At 43.4% G+C, this 19,056-nt stretch overlaps 1 protein-coding gene across 6 annotated transcripts in view; it reads left to right on the forward strand.

The window, feature by feature from the left end:
- Positions 1–19,056, forward strand: part of GAPVD1 (GTPase activating protein and VPS9 domains 1) — a 39,603-nt gene that overhangs the window by 12,072 nt on the left and 8,475 nt on the right. The window contains exons 3-17 of one of the 6 annotated variants that reach the window (XM_060757408.2): positions 62–905; positions 1,763–1,849; positions 2,436–2,570; positions 2,664–2,853; positions 5,158–5,238; positions 8,178–8,338; positions 9,894–10,023; positions 10,313–10,438; positions 12,105–12,278; positions 12,612–12,752; positions 14,818–14,952; positions 15,399–15,518; positions 16,675–16,752; positions 16,867–17,228; positions 18,746–18,833. In XM_060757408.2, the coding sequence (XP_060613391.2) occupies positions 62–905; positions 1,763–1,849; positions 2,436–2,570; positions 2,664–2,853; positions 5,158–5,238; positions 8,178–8,338; positions 9,894–10,023; positions 10,313–10,438; positions 12,105–12,278; positions 12,612–12,752; positions 14,818–14,952; positions 15,399–15,518; positions 16,675–16,752; positions 16,867–17,228; positions 18,746–18,833 (2,852 nt within the window). The remainder of the gene's footprint in view (positions 1–61; positions 906–1,762; positions 1,850–2,435; positions 2,571–2,663; positions 2,854–5,157; positions 5,239–8,177; positions 8,339–9,893; positions 10,024–10,312; positions 10,439–12,104; positions 12,279–12,611; positions 12,753–14,817; positions 14,953–15,398; positions 15,519–16,674; positions 16,753–16,866; positions 17,229–18,745; positions 18,834–19,056) is intronic. The other 5 variants (XM_060757409.2, XM_060757410.2, XM_060757411.2 and 2 more) reach the window with 5 other exon arrangements.

Genomic DNA, 19,056 nt, shown 5'->3' on the forward strand with positions numbered 1-19,056 from the left:
AACTCTGCGAATACCACATTTCAGTTGCGATTAAAGGCTCCGTTATTTTGTTTTCCTTCAGCGCCGAAGCCTCCCCGGCTGAATGTTGCCAACATGCAAAAGTCTTGGAAGACACGCAGTTTGTGGATGGCTACAAGCAGTTGGGCTTCCAAGAGACGGCCTATGGGGAGTTCCTCAACCGCCTGCGCGAGAACCCGCGCCTCATCGCCTCCTGCCTGGTGGCTGGCGAGAAGCTCAACCAGGAGAACACCCAGAGCGTCATTCATACCGTTTTCACCTCCATCTACGGCAACTGCATCATGCCGGAAGACGAAAGCTACCTCCTCCAGGTCTTGCGCTACCTGATTGAGTTTGAGCTCAAGGAGAGCGACAACCCCCGGCGGCTGCTGCGGAGAGGCACCTGCGCCTTCAGCATCCTCTTCAAGCTCTTCTCGGAGGGGCTCTTCTCGGCCAAGCTCTTCCTCACGGCCACTCTGCACGAGCCCATCATGCAGCTGCTGGTGGAGGATGAAGACCACCTGGAGACCGACCCCCACAAGCTGACCGAGCGCTTCTCCCCGGCCCAGCAGGAGAAGCTCTTTGGGGAGAAGGGCACCGAGCGCTTCCGGCAGAAGGTCCAGGAGATGGTGGAGGCCAACGAGGCCAAGCTGGTGGCCCTGGTCAACAAGTTCATTGGCTACCTCAAGCAGAACACCTACTGCTTCCCCCACAGCCTGCGTTGGATCGTGTCCCAGATGTACAAGACCCTCTCCTGCGTTGACAGGCTGGACGTCGGGGAAGTGAGGGCCATGTGCACGGACCTCCTCCTGGCCTGCTTCATTTGCCCAGCGGTTGTCAATCCCGAGCAGTATGGGATTATTTCGGATGCTCCCATCAATGAAGTGGCGCGGTTTAACCTGATGCAGGTATGATGGTCACTTCAAAATCTATCTGTATATATAAATGTAATGTTTGTTTGTGGGAAAACATAATGCAGAAACCACTGGATGAATTGACACAAAATTTTGACACAATACACCTAACAGTCCAAGTTTCCATCACCCCTAAAACACACACAAGAAATCCAGGAGAACGGATTTAAAACCCCACAAAATAAACCATATAAACGTATACACATACACTTATATACATATACACATGCACACATACATACACAAGCACACACAAATACACGCATACATATACACACATACATACACACATGTATTATTTATTTTATTTTATTTACTGTATTTATATTCTGCGCTCCTCACCGTGCAGGGGACTCAGGGCAGATTACAATGTACATATACATGGCAAACATTCAATGCCATAGACACATAACATATGTAGACAGACACACAGAGGCTATTAATATTCCAGCTTTTTCATGAGGGTATTCTGGCCACCAGGGGAGCTGTCACTTTATCATCCATTTGTGACACTGATGAAGTACTTCCTCATTCTTTGCATGCGTGCTGGAGATTGTTATGGTCTCATAAATTAGTTAAATTTGCCTCCTCGCATAAGCAGTACCTAAATTTCCTACTTGAGAGATGCATCTGTCTTTTGGGCTGCAGAGGTCGACAGCAAGCTACACAAATTGGTCGGACACTCACTCCGACCTGGGCTGGCTTCAAACTCATGACTTTTCGGTCAGTAGTGATCTTAATGCAGCTGACAGCAACACATGGCAGAGGACAGCTAGTAGGTGTATAAATTCAAGTGTCTTTTCCTATTGTGTGTGTTAGTGTCACATTCTATCTCTGTTTCCCCATTGTAGGTTGGGAGACTTCTGCAGCAGCTGGCCATGACCAGTTCAGAAGAAGGAGACCCCCGCACCAAGAGCCACCTGGGTAAATTTGACAAAGTAAGAGCCAAGATTGTCGCAAGTGTCTCTTTATATATGCCTCCCCTTTCTCTCTCCATATGATTTTTCTCTGTATTATTTTGCATTATTATTATTGTTGTTGTATTTTTATGCTTTACTTATCCTATTGCGATTTTTATTTCATGCTTTTGTGTTATGTTGTTGTTATGTTATTGGGGAGATGGTGGCGGGGTATAAAGTTTATTATTATTATTATTATTATTATTATTATTATATGCTTCATGTTTTCTTTTTCCCCGTGGGCTTGAAATAATAGCCATAGAAATACTCTTGCTGTGACTAGGAAGAGTTGTGTATGTATCATAGTCGACCTCATATACCATCAAATTTTTACATTAAAATATTATTATATATTATTATTATTATATGTTATTATATTATTGTTTTGTATTTCATAATAATATTGATAATAACGTTTTAATGTAATGCAATATAATATTAACAATATTAACAATATCAATGTTGTATGTATATATAATATATTTTTAGTGTAGCACAATATTGGTATTATATATTACTATATTGTACTCTACAATATTACAGTAATATTGATTCCATTTTATAGGGCTGTGTGGCCGCTTTCCTGGATGTCGTCATCGGTGGCCGTGCCGTGGAGACCCCTCCCATGTCGTCGGTGAACCTTCTGGAAGGGCTGAGCAGAACCGTGGTTTACATGACGTACGGACAACTTACGACCCTAGTAGGTTTCCCAGGCTGTCTGTCATTGCCGCAGGAAGGCAAACAGGGTGTGCTTGTGGCCGTTGTTTTCCAAAAATGACATCCTTCTTCTTAGGTCAGCTTTATGCGGAATGTGATGTCCGGGGACCAGCTGAAGGAGGACCGCATGGCCCTGGAGAGCCTTCTTCTGAACCTGCCCCAGAACAAGCCGGGCAAGAGCAGCAGCCTCGAAATGACGCCGTACAACACCCCGCAGCTCTCTCCCGCAACCACCCCGGCCAACAAAAAGAACCGCTTGCCTATAGGTGAGGATGCACTGGTCTTTGTTTATGGGGGATGCTCTCTACTCTTTGTGGTTTTCCAAAAAATGTAATGGTCAAATGATGCGGTATCTCCTGCTTCCTTCAAAGTTTGGGATTCAAGGCCAAGTAACTAAAGTTGTTGTTGATGTTGCTGTTATTATGATTATTTGAAACACAACAAGATGAGTCTACAGCAGACAAGATCACTCTGCTGGCTGTTGTATTGGATCACACGTCGGAGTGTCTAGGACTGTGTGATGTATTGGCGAATGATTCATGCAGATCTGAGTAGGGTGGCCTTTTGCAACTAGCAGATGGTCATTTTGTCAACGCAGATTGTGTTTAAGTGCAGGCCAAGGTCTTTAGGCACTGCACCCAGTGTGCTGATTACCACTTTGAACACCTTTACCGGCTTATGGCAGAGTCTTTGCACAGTCTTAATAATAATAATAATAATAATAATAACTATTATTATTATGCTGATGTTTGTTTACACCCCATTTGATCTCCCCCAAAGGGGACTCAAAGCAGTTTAACATCGAATCATAGAATTATAGAGTTGGAAGAGACTACATGGGTCATCTATTCCAACCCCCTGCCATGCAGGAAAAGCATAATCAAAGTACTCCCAACAGATGGCTACCCAGTTATAATGATGGTGATGGTGATGATGATGATAGAGTTGGAAGAGACCACATGGGCCATCTAGTCCAACCCCCTCCCATGCAGGAAAGGCACAATCCAAGCATCCCCAACAGATGGCCACCCAGTTATAATGATGATAGAGTTGGAAAAGGCCACATGGGCTGTCTAGTCCAACCGCCTGCCATGCAGGAAAAGCACAATCAAAGCACCCCTGATAAATGGCCATCCAGTTAGGATGACGATAGCGTTGGAAAAGGCCACATGGGGCATCTAGTCCAACCGCCTGCCATTCAGGAAAAGCACCATCAAAGCACCCCCAACAGATGGCCACCCAATTGTGATGATGGTTATGATGATAGAGTTGGAAGAGACCACATGGGCCGTCCAGTCCAACCCCCTGCCATGCAGGAAAAGCACAATCAAATCACCCCCAACAGATGGCCATCCAGTTATAATGATGATGATGATAGAGTTGGAAAAGGCCACATGGGCCATCTAGTCCAACCGCCTGCCATGCAGGAAAAGCACCATCAAAGCACCCCAACCAATGGCCATCCAGTCATAATAATAGTAATGATAATAGCGTTAGAAGAGACGACGTGGGCCATCTCATCCAACCCCCTGCCATGCTGGGAGGCACAATCAAGCACCCCAACAAATGGCCATATTCACAGCTAAAACCACAGCACCCCCTGAATTGATCTTAAGTTTGGTTGCACAAAAGCAAGAGCTATATCTGTAAAGTGAAATATTGTGTATCTGGGTTGCTCTGAGTTTTCCGGGCTGTACGGCCATGTTCCAGAAGCATTCTCTTCTGATGCTTCACCCACATCTATGGCAGGCATCCTCAGAGGTTGAGAGGTCTGTTGGAAACTAGGCAAGTGGGGTTTATATATCTGTGGAATGACATCCAGGGTGGGAGAAAGAACTCTTGTATGTTTGAGGCAAGCGTGAATGTTGCAATTGGCTACCTTGATTAGAACTGAATAGCATTGCAGCTTCAAAGCCTGGCTGGTTGCTGCCTGTGGGGATTGTTGGTTGGGAGGTGTTAGCTGGCCCTGATTGTTTCATGCCTGGAATTCCACTGTTTTCTGAGTGTTGTTCTTTATTTACTGTCCTGATTTTAGAGTTTTTAAATATTGGTAGGCAGGTTTTCATGGATTCCTCTTTTCTGTTGAAATTGTCCACGTGCTTGTGGATTTCAGTGGCTTTTCTGTGTATTCTGACTTGGTGATTGTGTTTTCAAATAATATGTTACGAACCACCCTGAACGCAGCATATTATTTGAGAACACACGGAGGACCCTTTTGCCTGAGCAGTCAGCTGCAAGGGATCGGGCCGGAATCAAAACAAACCCGCCGTGCAGGTCCTTGCATGTTTAATGTGAGACTAAAAAACAAATGTAGTGATATTTTGGTAACCGCCCAGCACCACATAAAGTCTGCATAGGCGCAAAAACTCCATCTTTGGATGTGTTGCACTGTGGCAGACTTGCCGTGTTGTTTTGAAGCTAGATATTTCCAGTGTCCAACCATTCCTCCTGGCTTATGTCTCCCTTTGCCTCTGCATATGTTTATGTATATATATATATTTTACAACCGGACAGTGTTTTGTTTCATCCGACGGCCTGACTTCTGTTTCTCTTTAACGCTGTCAACTCAGGACAACAGTTGGCAGCCATGACGGCCTGGGAAACCTCCGCCAACAACCTGACCGCTCACATAAACCTAGTAACCCCATTTGGTGGGTAGCAGAAACCCTCTCCTCCTCCCGCTCTGTTAGTGTCGCTGTGCAGCCACGCTTCGCCTGCATGTTTTGTTCAGTTCGGAGAGTAGTAAATAGTCAAGAGTGTGACTTACAAGGCACCAAAAAACAATAAGGCTTAGGCATATGCAACTAGATGTTGATTGGAGTACTAGTGGATGTGCACTTTCTTTCCTTCCTTCCTCAATTTCCCTTCTCCCTCTTTTCTTTCCATCCTTCCTTCCTTCTTCTTCCCTTTAACTATTGGATTGCGTTGCACTGCGCTCCCTCACTTCTTTAAAACCCTCCTACCAGATATATCCTACTTCTGTTCATGCCCAGCGTTTATTTTTTAAATTTTAAACTATTACATTTGGCCTGGCTGTAGGTTTTTAAATCCTTGTGTGTTATTGTTTATATGTGATTTATATTAATTTGTATTGCACTGTATTGTTTTGTTCATTGTTTTCCTGTTTTATTGATGTGTTGTTGGGCTTGGCCTCATGTACGCCGCTCTGAGTCCCTTGGGGAGATGGTGGCGGGTATAAATAAAGTATTATTATTATTATTATTATTATTATTATTCTTTCCCCTCATAGATCTTCCTGCTATCCTTTCCCTTCCTTTCCCTTCTTTTCTTTCCCCCTACTCCCTTTATGTCTTCCTTCCTTCCTTTCCATTTTCTTTCTTGGTCTTGCCTTTCTTTTCTTCCCTCTCTTCCTTCATCCCTTCTTCCATTCTGTTTCTTCCCTCCCGTCATACTTTTTTCCCTTTCGCTTCCTTCCTTCTTCTTTGGACCTTCCTCCCTTCCCTTTTCTCCTTCTCTCTTTCATTCCTTCTTGTCTTCCCTTTCCTCCTTCCTTTCCTATTTTCCCTCATATGCTTTCCTGCTATTTTTCCCATTCATTTCTCTTTTCTTTCCATCCCTCCCTCTCCTTCTGTCCATTCTCTTTCTTGGACTTGCCTTCATTTTCCTCCCTCCCGTCTTCCTCCCCTTCCCTCATACTTTTTCTTCCCTTCTTACTCTTTCTTCCCTTTGCTCCTTCCATACCTTTACCCCCTTCCCTTTCTCTTCCTTCCTTCCCTCCTTTTTCTTTCCCCTTCCTCCCTTTCCCCCTTCCTTCCTTCCTTCCTTCCTTCCTTCCTTCCTTCCTTCCTTCCTTCCTTCTGTTCCCTTGTCTTGCTTTCATTTTTTCTTCACTCCCTCCCTCCCTTCCCTCTTCTTTTCCTTTCTCTTCCTTCCTTCCTTCCTTTCTCTTTCTTTCCTTTGCTCCTCTCATACCTTTACCCCTTCCCTTTCTCTTCCTTCCTTCCTTCCCTACTTTTTGTTTCTCCTTCCACCTTTTCCCCCTTCCTTCCTTCCTTCCTTCCTTCCTTCCTTCCTTCCTTCCTTCTTTTCTACTCTCTGTTCCCTTCTCTTGCTTTCATTTTCTTTCTTCCCTCCCTCTTCTTTTCCTTTCTCTTTCTTTCCTTTGCTCCTCTCATACCTTTATCCCGTTCTCTTTCTCTTCTTTCCTTCCCTCCTTTTTCTTTCTCCTTCCTCCCTTTTTCCTCCTTTCCTTCCTTCCTTATTTCTGTTCCTTTATCTTGCTTTCATTTTCTTTCTTCCCTCCCTTCCCTCCTTTTTCTTTCTCCCTTCCTCCCTTTCCTTCTTTTTTCTCCTTCCTTGCTTCTTTCCTTCCCCCTTCTTCCTTCTTTCTTTATCTTTCCTTCGTTTTCTTTCTTCCCTTCCCCCCTTGTTCCTTCTTCTATTCCTTTCTCTCTTCCCTTCTTTCTTTTTCTTCCCTTTGCTTCTCTCATACTGTTACCCCCTTCCCTTTCTCTTCCTTCCTTCCTTTCCTTTTCTGTTTCCCTTTCTTCCCTTTCCCCTTCTTTCCTTCCTCCCTCTCCTTTCCTCTTCCATTCTCTTGCTTGCCTTTTCTTTCTTCCCTCCCCTTCCTCCCTTTTCTATTCCTTTCTCTCTTTTTTGCTCCTCTCATACCTACCCCTTCCCTTTCTTTATCCTTCCTCTTCCCTTCTCTTGCTTTCATTTTCTTCTTCCCCCCTTCCCTCCCTCTTCTATTCCTTTCTTTTCCCTTCTTTCCTTTCCCTTTGCTCCTCTCATGCCAACCTCGTCCCTTTCTTCCCTTTCTTTTCCTTCCTTTTCCCTTTTCAATTTCTTTCTTCCCTTCCTCTCCCCCCTCCCTCTTCTATTCCTTTCTCTTCCTTTTATCCTTTGCTTCTCTCATATTTTTACACCCTTCCCTTTCTCTTCCTTCCCTCCTTTTTCTTTCATCCCCTTCCTTCCTTTCATTCCCTTCTTTTTCTTTCCTTCTTTTCATATACATGTCACCAAACAGCAGCCAATCCGCTTCACTCCCTTTCTTTCCTACCACATGACAGAGGGCCACTTCACCCAGTAAAAGCCAATCTGATACATTCCTTTTCTTTCTCTCCGCTTTGGGCCTAAAAAGTATTGTTTTTTATGTTCAAAACCGTCAAATATTTAAATTTGGGCAATGAACGGTCTGTGTTTCAAGTTTGGTCCAGCCATGTAGAATCCCTTACTTATAGATACATACGTAGATAGATAGATAGATAGATAGATAGATAGATGAATCTTTGCAAGTATGTTTCTTCTTCCTCTGAGAGGTGACACAACCCCATCAGTGAAACTTCTTCTGGCCTATACATTTTTGAAGCTTCTGGCCATTAGACCTTTGGCAGGGACTTACTAATTTAAGGCAATCCCCTTCCAACACAAAACATCGCATTTGTTTCCGACCAATAATGTGTGTCATCGCTCTGGTCCTGCACAGCTTCTGTTGTTTTGCCGTCTCCTTGCCATGCATGTGCTCTTTGTGCGGTCTGTCTTTGCTTCCTCTCTCCAGAAAGTATCCAAATATTAAGTGTCATTCATACATTGATATATATATATATATTTTAAAAACATCTTCCAGCCACCCGCAGTCGGAGCCGGTCAAATATGCAAGCTGACCAGCACTTTGACCACGATGGCTTGTCCCAAGAGACGATACAGGAGGTCCAGCCGGAGGAAGTCTTGGTCATTTCACTTGGGACCGGACCCCAAATCACACCGGGAATGATGTCGGAAAATGAGGTAATTGGCAATAGGATAGAAGTCCTAAAGTTTCACAGTATTGGGGAGCAAACGGCTGTGGGAAAGTATAATAATAATATACAACTCCTAATAAATATTATTAAAAATAATAAAATATTAATAAATACTAATAAAAATATTAAATGCTAATAAAAATATTAAAAATAATTAAATTAAAAATAATTGTTATATAAAAATATAGCAAGAGAAAATAAATATTAAGGGTTTTTTTTTGTCGTGTCAGGAGTGACTTGAGAAACTGCAAGTCACTTCTGGTGTGTGAGAATTGGCCGTCTGCAAGGATGTTGCTCAGGGGACGCCCGGATGATTGGATGTTTTTATCATCCTTGTGGGAGGCTTCTCTCATGTCCCCATATGAGGAGCTGGAGCTGATAGAGGGAGCTCATCCGCCTCTCCCCGGATTCGAACCTGTGACCTGTCGGTCTTCAGTCCTGCCGGCACAGGGGTTTAACCCACTGCGCCACCGGGGGCTCCAAATATTAAGTATTGATAATAAATATTAAACACTAATAAGAAATACTAAATACATCGCTGTTGAAGGCTTCCGTGGCCGGATTTGCTGGGCTGCTGTGAGTTTTCTGGGCTGTAAGGCCATGTTCCAGAAGCATTTTCTCCTGACATTTCGCCCACATCTATGGCAGGCGTCCACAGAGGCTGTGTCTAGTTTCTATCCTTTTGAAAACTAAACAGGTGAGGTTTATATATCTCTGGAATAATGTCCAGGGTGGAAGAAAGGACTCTTGTCTGTTTGAGGCAAGTGTGAATGGTGCAACTGACCACCTTGATTAGCATTTATTTATTTATTTATTTATTTATTTATTTATAGTATTTGTATACTGCTTTTCTCACCCTGAGGTGGACTTAAAGCAATTCACATATAAGCAATGGCAAAATTCAATGCCAATGCAAACAATTACAATTGGCCTTGTAGCTTCAAAGCCTGGCTTCTTCCTGCCTGGGGAATCCTTTGTTGGGAGTTGTTAGCTGGCCCTGATTGTTTCCTCTCTGGAAACAGAAAACAGTGGAAATCCAAACAGGAAACAGTCAGGGCTAGCTAACAGCTCCCAACAAAGGATTCCCTCAGGCAGGAAGCAGCCAGGCTTTGAAGCTACAAGGCCAATTGTAATTGTTTGTACTGGCATTGACTTTTGCCATTGCTTATGTGTGAATTGCTTTGAAGCTGCAAGTCCATTCTAGGCTAATCAAGCTGGCCAATGGCAACATTTGCCTCCAACAGGCAAGAGTTCTTTCTTCCACCCTGGACATTATTCCACAGATATATAAACCCCACTTGAATAGTTTCCAGCAGACCTCACAAGCTCTTGAGGATTCCTGCCATAGATGTGGGCGAAACATCAGGAGAGAAGGCTTCTGGAACATGACCATACAGCCCGGAAGACTAACAGCAACTCTAAATAGTTGTTGTTGTTGTTGTTGCTAGTGTTTTTGGGGGGATCTTGTGTCCCAGAACCTGGTGAATGTGGATGGCAGACTGCATTGTTTTCTTTCTTCTTTTTTCTCCCCTCTTCCCTAGGTTTTAAACCTGCAGCTTGCTGAGGGCGGGCAAGGAGACGTCCCTGTTGACGAAACCAAGCTCCACGGTAAACCTGATAAAACCTTGCGCTTTTCCCTCTGCAGTGATAATCTGGAAGGAATATCTGAAGGTGAAGAAGGGTCGCTTGAGTATCTTGCCTGTCAGACCGTGTTTTCAAAGGAGCTTCTTTTTGCTCATTGTAGCGGGCCTTTTTGATTTCTCATTTAATCCCAGCTGTGATATAATCCGCGCATTCCATCGGCCGATAATTTGTTAAAAGCAACCCTTGTGTGTGTGTGTGTGTGTGTGTGCGTGTATGCGTGCTGTCACCTTTATTTTTATTTGATCTTTGCTTTCCTTTGCTGTTATTGGGCCTTGTTTTTGATCCTCGAGCAACGGCACAATCTCTTCCCCGGCAGGTCCGTCGAACCGCTCCAATTCCGTGTCCTCTTTGGATTTGGAAGGGGAGTCTGTCTCCGAATTGGGAGCCGGCCCTTCGGGGAGCAACGGGGTGGAAGCCCTGCAACTGCTCGAACACGAACAAGGTTGGTGACCATAGAATGTCACAAAATGTCACAAAATTTGAAAAATCTTCCATTCCTAGTTTTGAAAGTGTTATTTTCTGTTTACTTTGAGAATAGTTGTTATATCCCAGAAACTTTGTTGTTGTGGCTGTCACAAAATATGATTTTCCTGCTTCTTGGTAGGGGTTGGACTGAATGGCACACATGGTCTCTTCTAATCTATGATTCTTATGTTGAATTGTGTTGTCGAAGGCTTCTGAAAAATGGCCATACAGTCTGGAAAACTCACAGCAACTAGCATTGTTGAAAATGCAACAGCAACAACAGAAACATTATTTACCCCATGAAATATTCTCTAGTTTCTAGCATTGCTGAAAATCCAACAACAACAACAACATCAACAACAAGAGAATGCTTCTGGAGACATGGCCACACAGTCCGGAAAACTCACAGCAACTAACACTGTCGAAAATCCAACAGCAACAACAGAAAAATTATTTACCCCATGAAATATTCTTTAGGTTCTCAAATTTCTCGAATTGTGGAAAATCCCATAACAACAACAACAAAAGAATGCTTCTGGAACATGGCCATACAGTCCGGAAAACTCACAGCAACTAGCATTGTTGAAAATGCAACAGCAACAACAGAAAAATTATTTACCCCATGAAATATTCTCTAGGTTCTCAAATTTCTAGCATTGCTGAAAATCCCACAACAACAATAACAACAACAAGAGAATGCTTCTGAAACATGGCCATACAGTCTGGAAAACTCACAGCAACTAGCATTGTTGAAAATCCAACAGGAACAACAGAAAAATTATTTACCCCATGAAATATTCTTTAGGTTCTCAAGTTTCTAGCATTGTGGAAAATCCCATAATAACAACAACAACAAGAGAATGCTTCTGGAACATGGCCAGACAGTCTGGAAAACTCACAGCAACTAGCATTGTTGAAAATCCAACAGCAACAACAGAAAAAATATTTACTTACGAAATATTCTCTAGGTTCCCAAGTTTCTAGCATTGTGGAAAATTCCATAATAACAACAACAACAAGAGAATCCTTCTGGAACATGGCCAGACAGTCTGGAAAACTCACAGCAACTAGCATTGTTGAAAATCCAACAGCAACAACAGAAAAATTATTTACCTTATGAAATATTCTCTAGGTTCCCAAGTTTCTAGCATTGCTGAAAATCCCATAACAACAACAACAACAAGAGAGTGGTTCTGAAACATGGCCAGACAGCCCAGAAAACTCACAACAACCCTATGTTGAATTGATCTAGACTCTATGAGATATTCTTTGAAAAACTAGAGCAAAATGTGCTGCACGAAACAACGTTATTGCAGTTTAATAAACTTTTTCCCATGATTTTATGATAGAACCAATTAGGAAATGACGTTTTAACCTAAGAGCAAAAATCATGTTACATAAAGTAATTGATTGGTTTGTTACAATATGGCTGCAATCCTGGATCGCTCTGCATAGTGCGGTTGCACAGCTTCTGGTGTCAATTCCACTTTTTCCAGAGGCTTAGGGCAGAGTAAATGGTTTGGGATGAAACTCCAGCGCGTTAACGCGGATATAGTTTAAATTCCAGCTGTTAATAGATTGTGGATTCCATTCAAGGCTCACAAAGAGGGTTTTATCAAACCACCGTCTTTTTCCCCTAACAGCTACCACCCAGGATAATCTCGACGACAAACTGCGCAAATTTGAGATCCGGGACATGATGGGGTTGACGGAAGACCGGGACATTTCGGAAACTGTAAGCGAGACCTGGAGCACCGACGTCCTGGGGAGCGACTTCGACCCGAACATCGACGAGGACCGCTTGCAGGAAATCGCAGGTTACTTCTGGGTGCAATAAAAAACATTCTTTTCTTCTATGCTTCTTAGAAAGAAGGTCTGAAAAAAGGAAGTGGTTTTGCCATTGCGATGATATTTTGAGGCATGAATCGCACAGTAATTGGCTTTAACCCAGGCATGGGCAAACCTTGGCCCTCCTGGTGTTTTGGAGTCTCACAATTCTCAGTTTGAGAAGCTTCCAAAAGGCCATAAGCTCAATTCTGGAGTCGACAACCTCAATAACACCTCTGATGGATGGATGGAGGAATGTGGGATCGATCTCCCTTTTATATCTCTTTGCCTTTGACAGTTCCTTCTTTGGTTCCTCTTTCTAGGTGCTGCGGCGGAGAACATGCTGGGGACCTTATTGTGCCTCCCGGGTTCCGGGTCGGTGCTCTTTGACCCTTGCACGGGTTCAACCATCTCTGAAACCACCAGCGAAGCCTGGAGCGTTGAAGTGTTGCCCAGCGATTCAGGTGGGCAGCCTCAGCTTAAGGCACCGTTTATATGCTTCCCTAATGTGGGCGGAATTGTAAACGCAGCCTTCTAAGGAAGTTTGAGTCTTTCTTTTTAATGGCTTTTAAAATATTTCCATTGGGGAATTGGGAAAGTCAGGGGAAGAGAGAAGAATAAAGAAGGTAGGGTGTTGTAGCACAGGATGTGTCCGAGGATGAGGGGGATGATGGGTTCCAAATCGAGGAGTCTGTGTCAGATTGGAGAGAATTTCAGGTAGAGGAAGATGTGATTTCCGATGCTGGTTTCCAGACAACAGGGGAAAGTGAAAGTTCCAGAGAAATTAGATTAGGTCTGAGAACAGAGGGAGTAAGACACAAACAAGTTAAATGTTCTCACAGAAGCCATGGGAAGACTGTGAAGTCCAGGTGTGTTCGGCATGATGTCATGGGTGCTTGGATGGGCTTAAATTAAGTGGTTTGGCTTCAAGCCTCTCAGAGGGGACAACATTGCTTTCAGGATGATTTTCCTGTTTATGCTTTCAAGTTGCCTGATCTGGTTGGTGTCTTTGTTCCTGTAAGGGTTTGCCTTGGAAGAAGCTTCTGTTTTCTGGTTTATGGATATATGTTTGTTTTTTGTAGAGCCAAAGCTAATTTATCCATTTCAGCCATTTCAAAAACATTTGTAGTCCAATCTGATGATGTTGGTATCTTTGGTTGTTTCCCTAATTTTGCGTATTCAATTTTTGCTGCAGTTGTCATATAAAGGAAGATTCTTTCTTGTTTTGGTATCTGTTTGTTTAATAGTCCCAATAGGAAGAATTCTAGAAGTGTGTCATAGAATAGCAGTAGAGGACAGTGAAACTAACTCAGAAATCCCAGCGCCCCTGTCCTATGCACCTATGTTATTAGCATTTGGACATTTCATAAAATAATTCCATTTTGCTTTTTAATGTTGCTGTGAAATCCCCCACAGAGGAGAAGGACAATTCAGAAAGTTTTATTTTGGTGTTATCCAGACCTGGAAGGGTTTGTCTGCAGATATGTGTTGTGGCTCAGCAGCAAGATGCTGGGGGTTCTGCGAATGATGGATTTTTCACTGAGCCTATGTCTGATTAGGATGAAACATAGAAATGCAGGACGTAGATCAGAGAGATGGGCCGGTAGCTGCAGAAGAGATAGACAATTTTTGAGATTCCATTTCTCTTGAGAATTGGCCTTCTTAGCCTTCAGAAGATGGGAAGTCACCGCACGATATGAGATTAGGCCTCTGCTCGGAGAGAGCAAAGGAAAGGTTAATTAGAAGGTCAGAAAGACGCGGTGAGAAGCAATTCTTTAAACCCAGCTGCTGTAGGGATGATCTCATATCTTGTTGAAGGCTTTCATGGCTGGAATCACTGGGTTGTTGTAGGTTTTTCGGACTATATGGCCGTGTTCTAGAAGCATTCTCTCCTGACATTTTGCCTGCATCTATGGCAAGCATCCTCAGAGGTTGTGAGGATGCGTGCCATAGATGCAGGCAAAACATCAGGAGATAATGCTTCTAGAACATGGCCATATAGCCCAAAAAACCTACAACAACCCACCAATCTCATGTCTGTTTGGTCAGGTTTGAGCTTAAATTAAGTGTTGTTTTCCTGGGCTCTCCAGAACAGACAACGTTACCTCAAAATCAAGTTCAAGTTCAGCTCTCAAGCTTGCCATTATTCCTGTTTGAGTTTTGTCGTGGAAATGTTTTTGTATTCATGCCGATGGATTTATGCTTAAGCTCTTGACTTCATGGATGTCATGTACCTTACTATCTTGACTCCATAGATTTCCTATACCTTGCTATTTTGGACTATTAATCTTTGTGTATTTGGACGATTGCTATTAATATTTCATAGCTGCTTTTTGGGAAATTCAAATTTTTCCTTTTGTATATGCTTTTGTAAATAAACCGCTGTCGTTAGCTAATACTAGACTGTGTGGTGTTGGGTGGAAAGGTGGTCCTGGCCTAGAGTGCAACAATAGCTTCGAAAACTCTTTGAGTTTAAGTTAGAAAAAGGATGACTTGTGGTTTGTGTCTTGCCTCCCCGCTGGGTCTTAGAAGCTCCGGACTTGAAGCAGGAGGAGAGGCTTCAGGAACTGGAGAGCTGCTCCGGGGTGGGAAGCACTTCGGACGACACCGACGTTCGGGAAGTGAGCTCCCGGCCCAGCACCCCGGGCCTCAGCGTCGTGTCAGGTAAGTCTGGCTCCCAGTCGCTCCTTCTTTGGGTTTCTATCCTCCATTTCCATTCTGGGTTGGAGATAGCAACCTTCTTCAAGCCTCCATTAGTTATTTGGATATAATTCAGATTGGGTATTGTATAGTATATGTGTGTATTGGTGTGCAGTTATCCTTATACCTATGGGAGGGGCTGCAGACCATGTCATCAGAACTGGAACTCTTCAGGACTCAAAATGCAATATTATTGAAGACTAGAGAACTTTTGAATCTAAGCAACCACACGATAGTTAGGCAAAAGCATTCCCAACATCAGTCCTTAATCTTGCCCAGATTTTCTGTGCTGCCAGGGAAAAAGAGACACCTTGTCAATAACAGCAGGGTTAATCTCAGCCAAAATATTTTCCCAAGGTACTTACATTCCCGACATTGTTTAATTCGGTGACCATTTGTCTCTTCCCAAGGGATCAGCGCAACCTCCGAAGACATCCCAAACAAGATCGAAGACCTCCGCTCCGAGTGCAGCTCCGACTTTGGGGGGAAAGATTCGGTCACCAGCCCCGATATGGACGAAACCGCTCACAGTAAGGCGCCAAATATATTGCTTAAGAAGGGATCAGGGAATCAGACTTTCCCGACGCCTCTGTCCTCAGCCAGCGTGGCCAATGGTAATGGATTATGAGGATTGCAGTACCTGGTAGAACCGCAGCTCTAAAGTGATGTCAAACCACTTTGAGTCGCCCAAGGACTGAGAACAGCAGTATATAAATGAAGTAAATAAATAAAGGGCATCAGAGTCATCATCTGAATCCTGACATATTGTGCTTTGGGCTTGGAAACGTTCTGACTTTATTTATTTATTTACGACATTTATATGCCGCCCTTCTCACCCCGAAAGGGACTCAGAGCGGCTTACAAGATATATATACATACAATATATTATATTATTAGAATAGCACAATATCAGTATTATATATTACTATATTGTGCTGTACGATTATATTGTGATATTATTAGTAATATGACATGTAATATAAAATAATATTATAAAATAATATAAAATAATATATGAGGGTTGAATGAAAAGTAATGCCTCCACCTTCATAGCTCCTAAACAGATGGCAGTACTGGTATGCAGGAGGTACTGGCTTGTTCAGTAGACTCTCCTCTACAGTTCCATTTTGGTGGGAAGCCTTAGCATTGAACGGTTGTGTTGCTAAAGTGCAAAGTATGGAACCCTGTGCAGACAGTCGGTCAATGCGACTTAAGCAGTGTATGTGGCAGGTACTGGCTTGTTCAGTAGACTCTCTCCTACAGTTCCATTTTGGCAGGAAGCCTTAGCATTGACCGGTTGTGTTGTTAAAGTGCGAAGTGTGGAACCCTGCTCAGACAGCTGGTCAATGAGACTTAAGCAAGATATGCGGCAGGTACTGGCTTGTTCAGTAGACTATCCTCTACAGTTCCATTTTGGCAGGAAGCCTTAGCATTGAACGGTTGTGTTGCTAAAGTGTGAAGTATGGAACCCTGCACAGATGGTCGGTCAATGCGACTTACTTCTCACTCACAACACAACCATTCAATGCTAAGGCTTCATGCTAAAATGAAACAGTGGAGGAGAGTCTACTGAACAAGCCAGTACCTCCCGCATACCAGTACTGCCATCTGTGGAGGAGTTACGAAGGTGGAGGCATTACTTTTCATTCAACCCTCGTAAAATGACGTGCGGCTCTTGTGTTCCAGATGCTGCCCATCTGACCTCCCCTCCGTCCCAGGCAGATTCATTGCTGGCCATGTTCGATCCTTTATCTTCTCATGAAGGTAGGTATCCACGTGGTCCGATATAAGGCGGGCATGTGCCAACTTTGGCCCTCCAGGCCAATGCCTGAACTATATAGCAGCACGGCGGCAACACAGTGGCTCTTTTCCCATCAGTGGTGCGGCCCAAGGTGCACTACGCACGGCCCTCACACCCACCTCCGGACCCCCCCATCCTGGAAGGGGCGCCAGGGGGCAACGAGGCCCGGCTGCCCAACTTCGGCTCCCATGCCGCCCTCCTCCTGGACGCCGAGGCCTTCAAGCAGCGCTACTCGTACCCGGAGAGGCTGGTGCGGAGCCGCAGTTCGGACATCGTCTCGTCAGCCCGCAGGCCCATGAGCGACCCCGGCTGGAACCGCAGGGCCGGCAACGAGGGGGAGAGGGACTTCCCCGCGCCCGTTGGCATTGGTGGCCCTGCCTTGATCGCGACCCCACAGTCCTCTTCCTCCTCGCCAAGCAAAGATTCCTGCCGGAGTGAGGTGAGAATGAGTCTTCGTGGAAGGAATCCCAGATGTCCCTAAAGCCAACTGAGAATCATAGGGTGGGAGGAAATCTGTTATTATGGAAGGGAGCCCAGAGGTCATCCAGTCCAACCCCATTCTGCCAGGCGGAAAAAGCACAATTAAAGCACCCTCAATAGATGACCATCCAGCCTATCATGGAATTATAGAATCCTAGAGTTGGAAGGGACCCCAAGGGCCATCCAGTCCAACCCCATTCTGCCAGGCAGAAAAAGCACAATTAAAGCATCCCCAATAGATGACCATCCAGCCTATCATAGAAATATAGAATCCTAGAATTGGAAGGGACCCCAAGGGCCAACCAGTCCAACCCCATTCTGCTAGGCAGAAAATGCACAATTAAAGCACCCCCAATCGATGACCATCCAGCCTAACCTGGAATTATAGAATCCTAGAGTTGGAAGGGACCCCCAGACACACACACACCTAGGGACAAGTAGCTAATCCTTTCTGATTATATGCTGCCCTCTTGTGGTTGCATCTGAGAACTGCATCTACATATACCTACCTATATGCCACCCTTCTCACCCTGAAGGGGACTCAGAGTGGCTTACTATACACACACACACACACACACACACACACACACACACACATTATATCATATCATATCATATCATATTATATTATATTATATTATTAGCAGAGTACAATATCAGTATTAAATATTACTATATTGTACTATACCATTATATTGTAATATTAGTAACGTCACATGTAATATAAATATATAATTATAATATATTATTAGTAGTAGTAGTACTAGTATTATATTGCATTACATTATCTATATAAAGAAAAATGTAATGTTCATTTGTGGAATTAACATAATTCAAAAATCATTGGATGAATTGACACCAAATTTGGACACAATACACCTATCAGGTCAACAAGTGACCATCACTCATAAAAACACTAAAAAACACAGCGGAAGAGACTTTAAAAGCCAAAAAATGAAAAAATACATTACAACAAATACGCAGAACCATATATATATATATATATATATATATATATATATATATACACACACACACACACACACACGTGCATGCAAACACACACATATACACAAATATACACATGCACAAAACACATATACATAGACTGGGCCACAGCAACACATGGCAGGGGACAGCTAGTAATATTATAAATATTATATGTATATAATTTTCATAAATTGCTCCCCTTAAAAATCAAATTACCCCATGTTGGGAACCAAAGAGTGAACACCATGAGGAAATCTCGAAATCCCACTAGAAATCCCACAATCAACAAGTGATTTTTCACAATTACAATAATAATTCTATTTGTAGTTACCTGCCTCACTTTCTGGCTTGAGGTGGGCACAACATGATGATATTTGAATTGATAGGATTGCACACTTGACTCTGAGTAAGTCCCATTACACTCAGTTGGTTTTTGTAATAAACAGGTCTAAAGTCCTTTCTATGTTGTGCTTTTCTTTCCAACAGATGGAGGACCGGAAGGATAGCGATGATGAAAAATCGGATCGGAACAAACCCTGGTGGAGGAAACGTTTTGTTTCAGCAATGCCCAAAGGTGAAATGTTATGTTTCCCGCTACTTGTCTTCGCATGCAACTTGGACTTCTGCCTTTTCTCAGTTTATTTATACAGTTTTTTATTGCTTCTATGGTTTTTATATGTATTTATGATGTAATTTAATTGCTTTTAACTGAGATATGTATGTATATATATATACGGCATCTAACTGAGTCACCTTCGGGCTGAAATGGGCGGGATAAAAATGACGTAAATAAATAA

Source organism: Anolis sagrei, chromosome 11 (assembly GCF_037176765.1).
Source record: "Anolis sagrei isolate rAnoSag1 chromosome 11, rAnoSag1.mat, whole genome shotgun sequence".
Lineage (NCBI taxonomy): Eukaryota > Metazoa > Chordata > Lepidosauria > Squamata > Dactyloidae > Anolis > Anolis sagrei.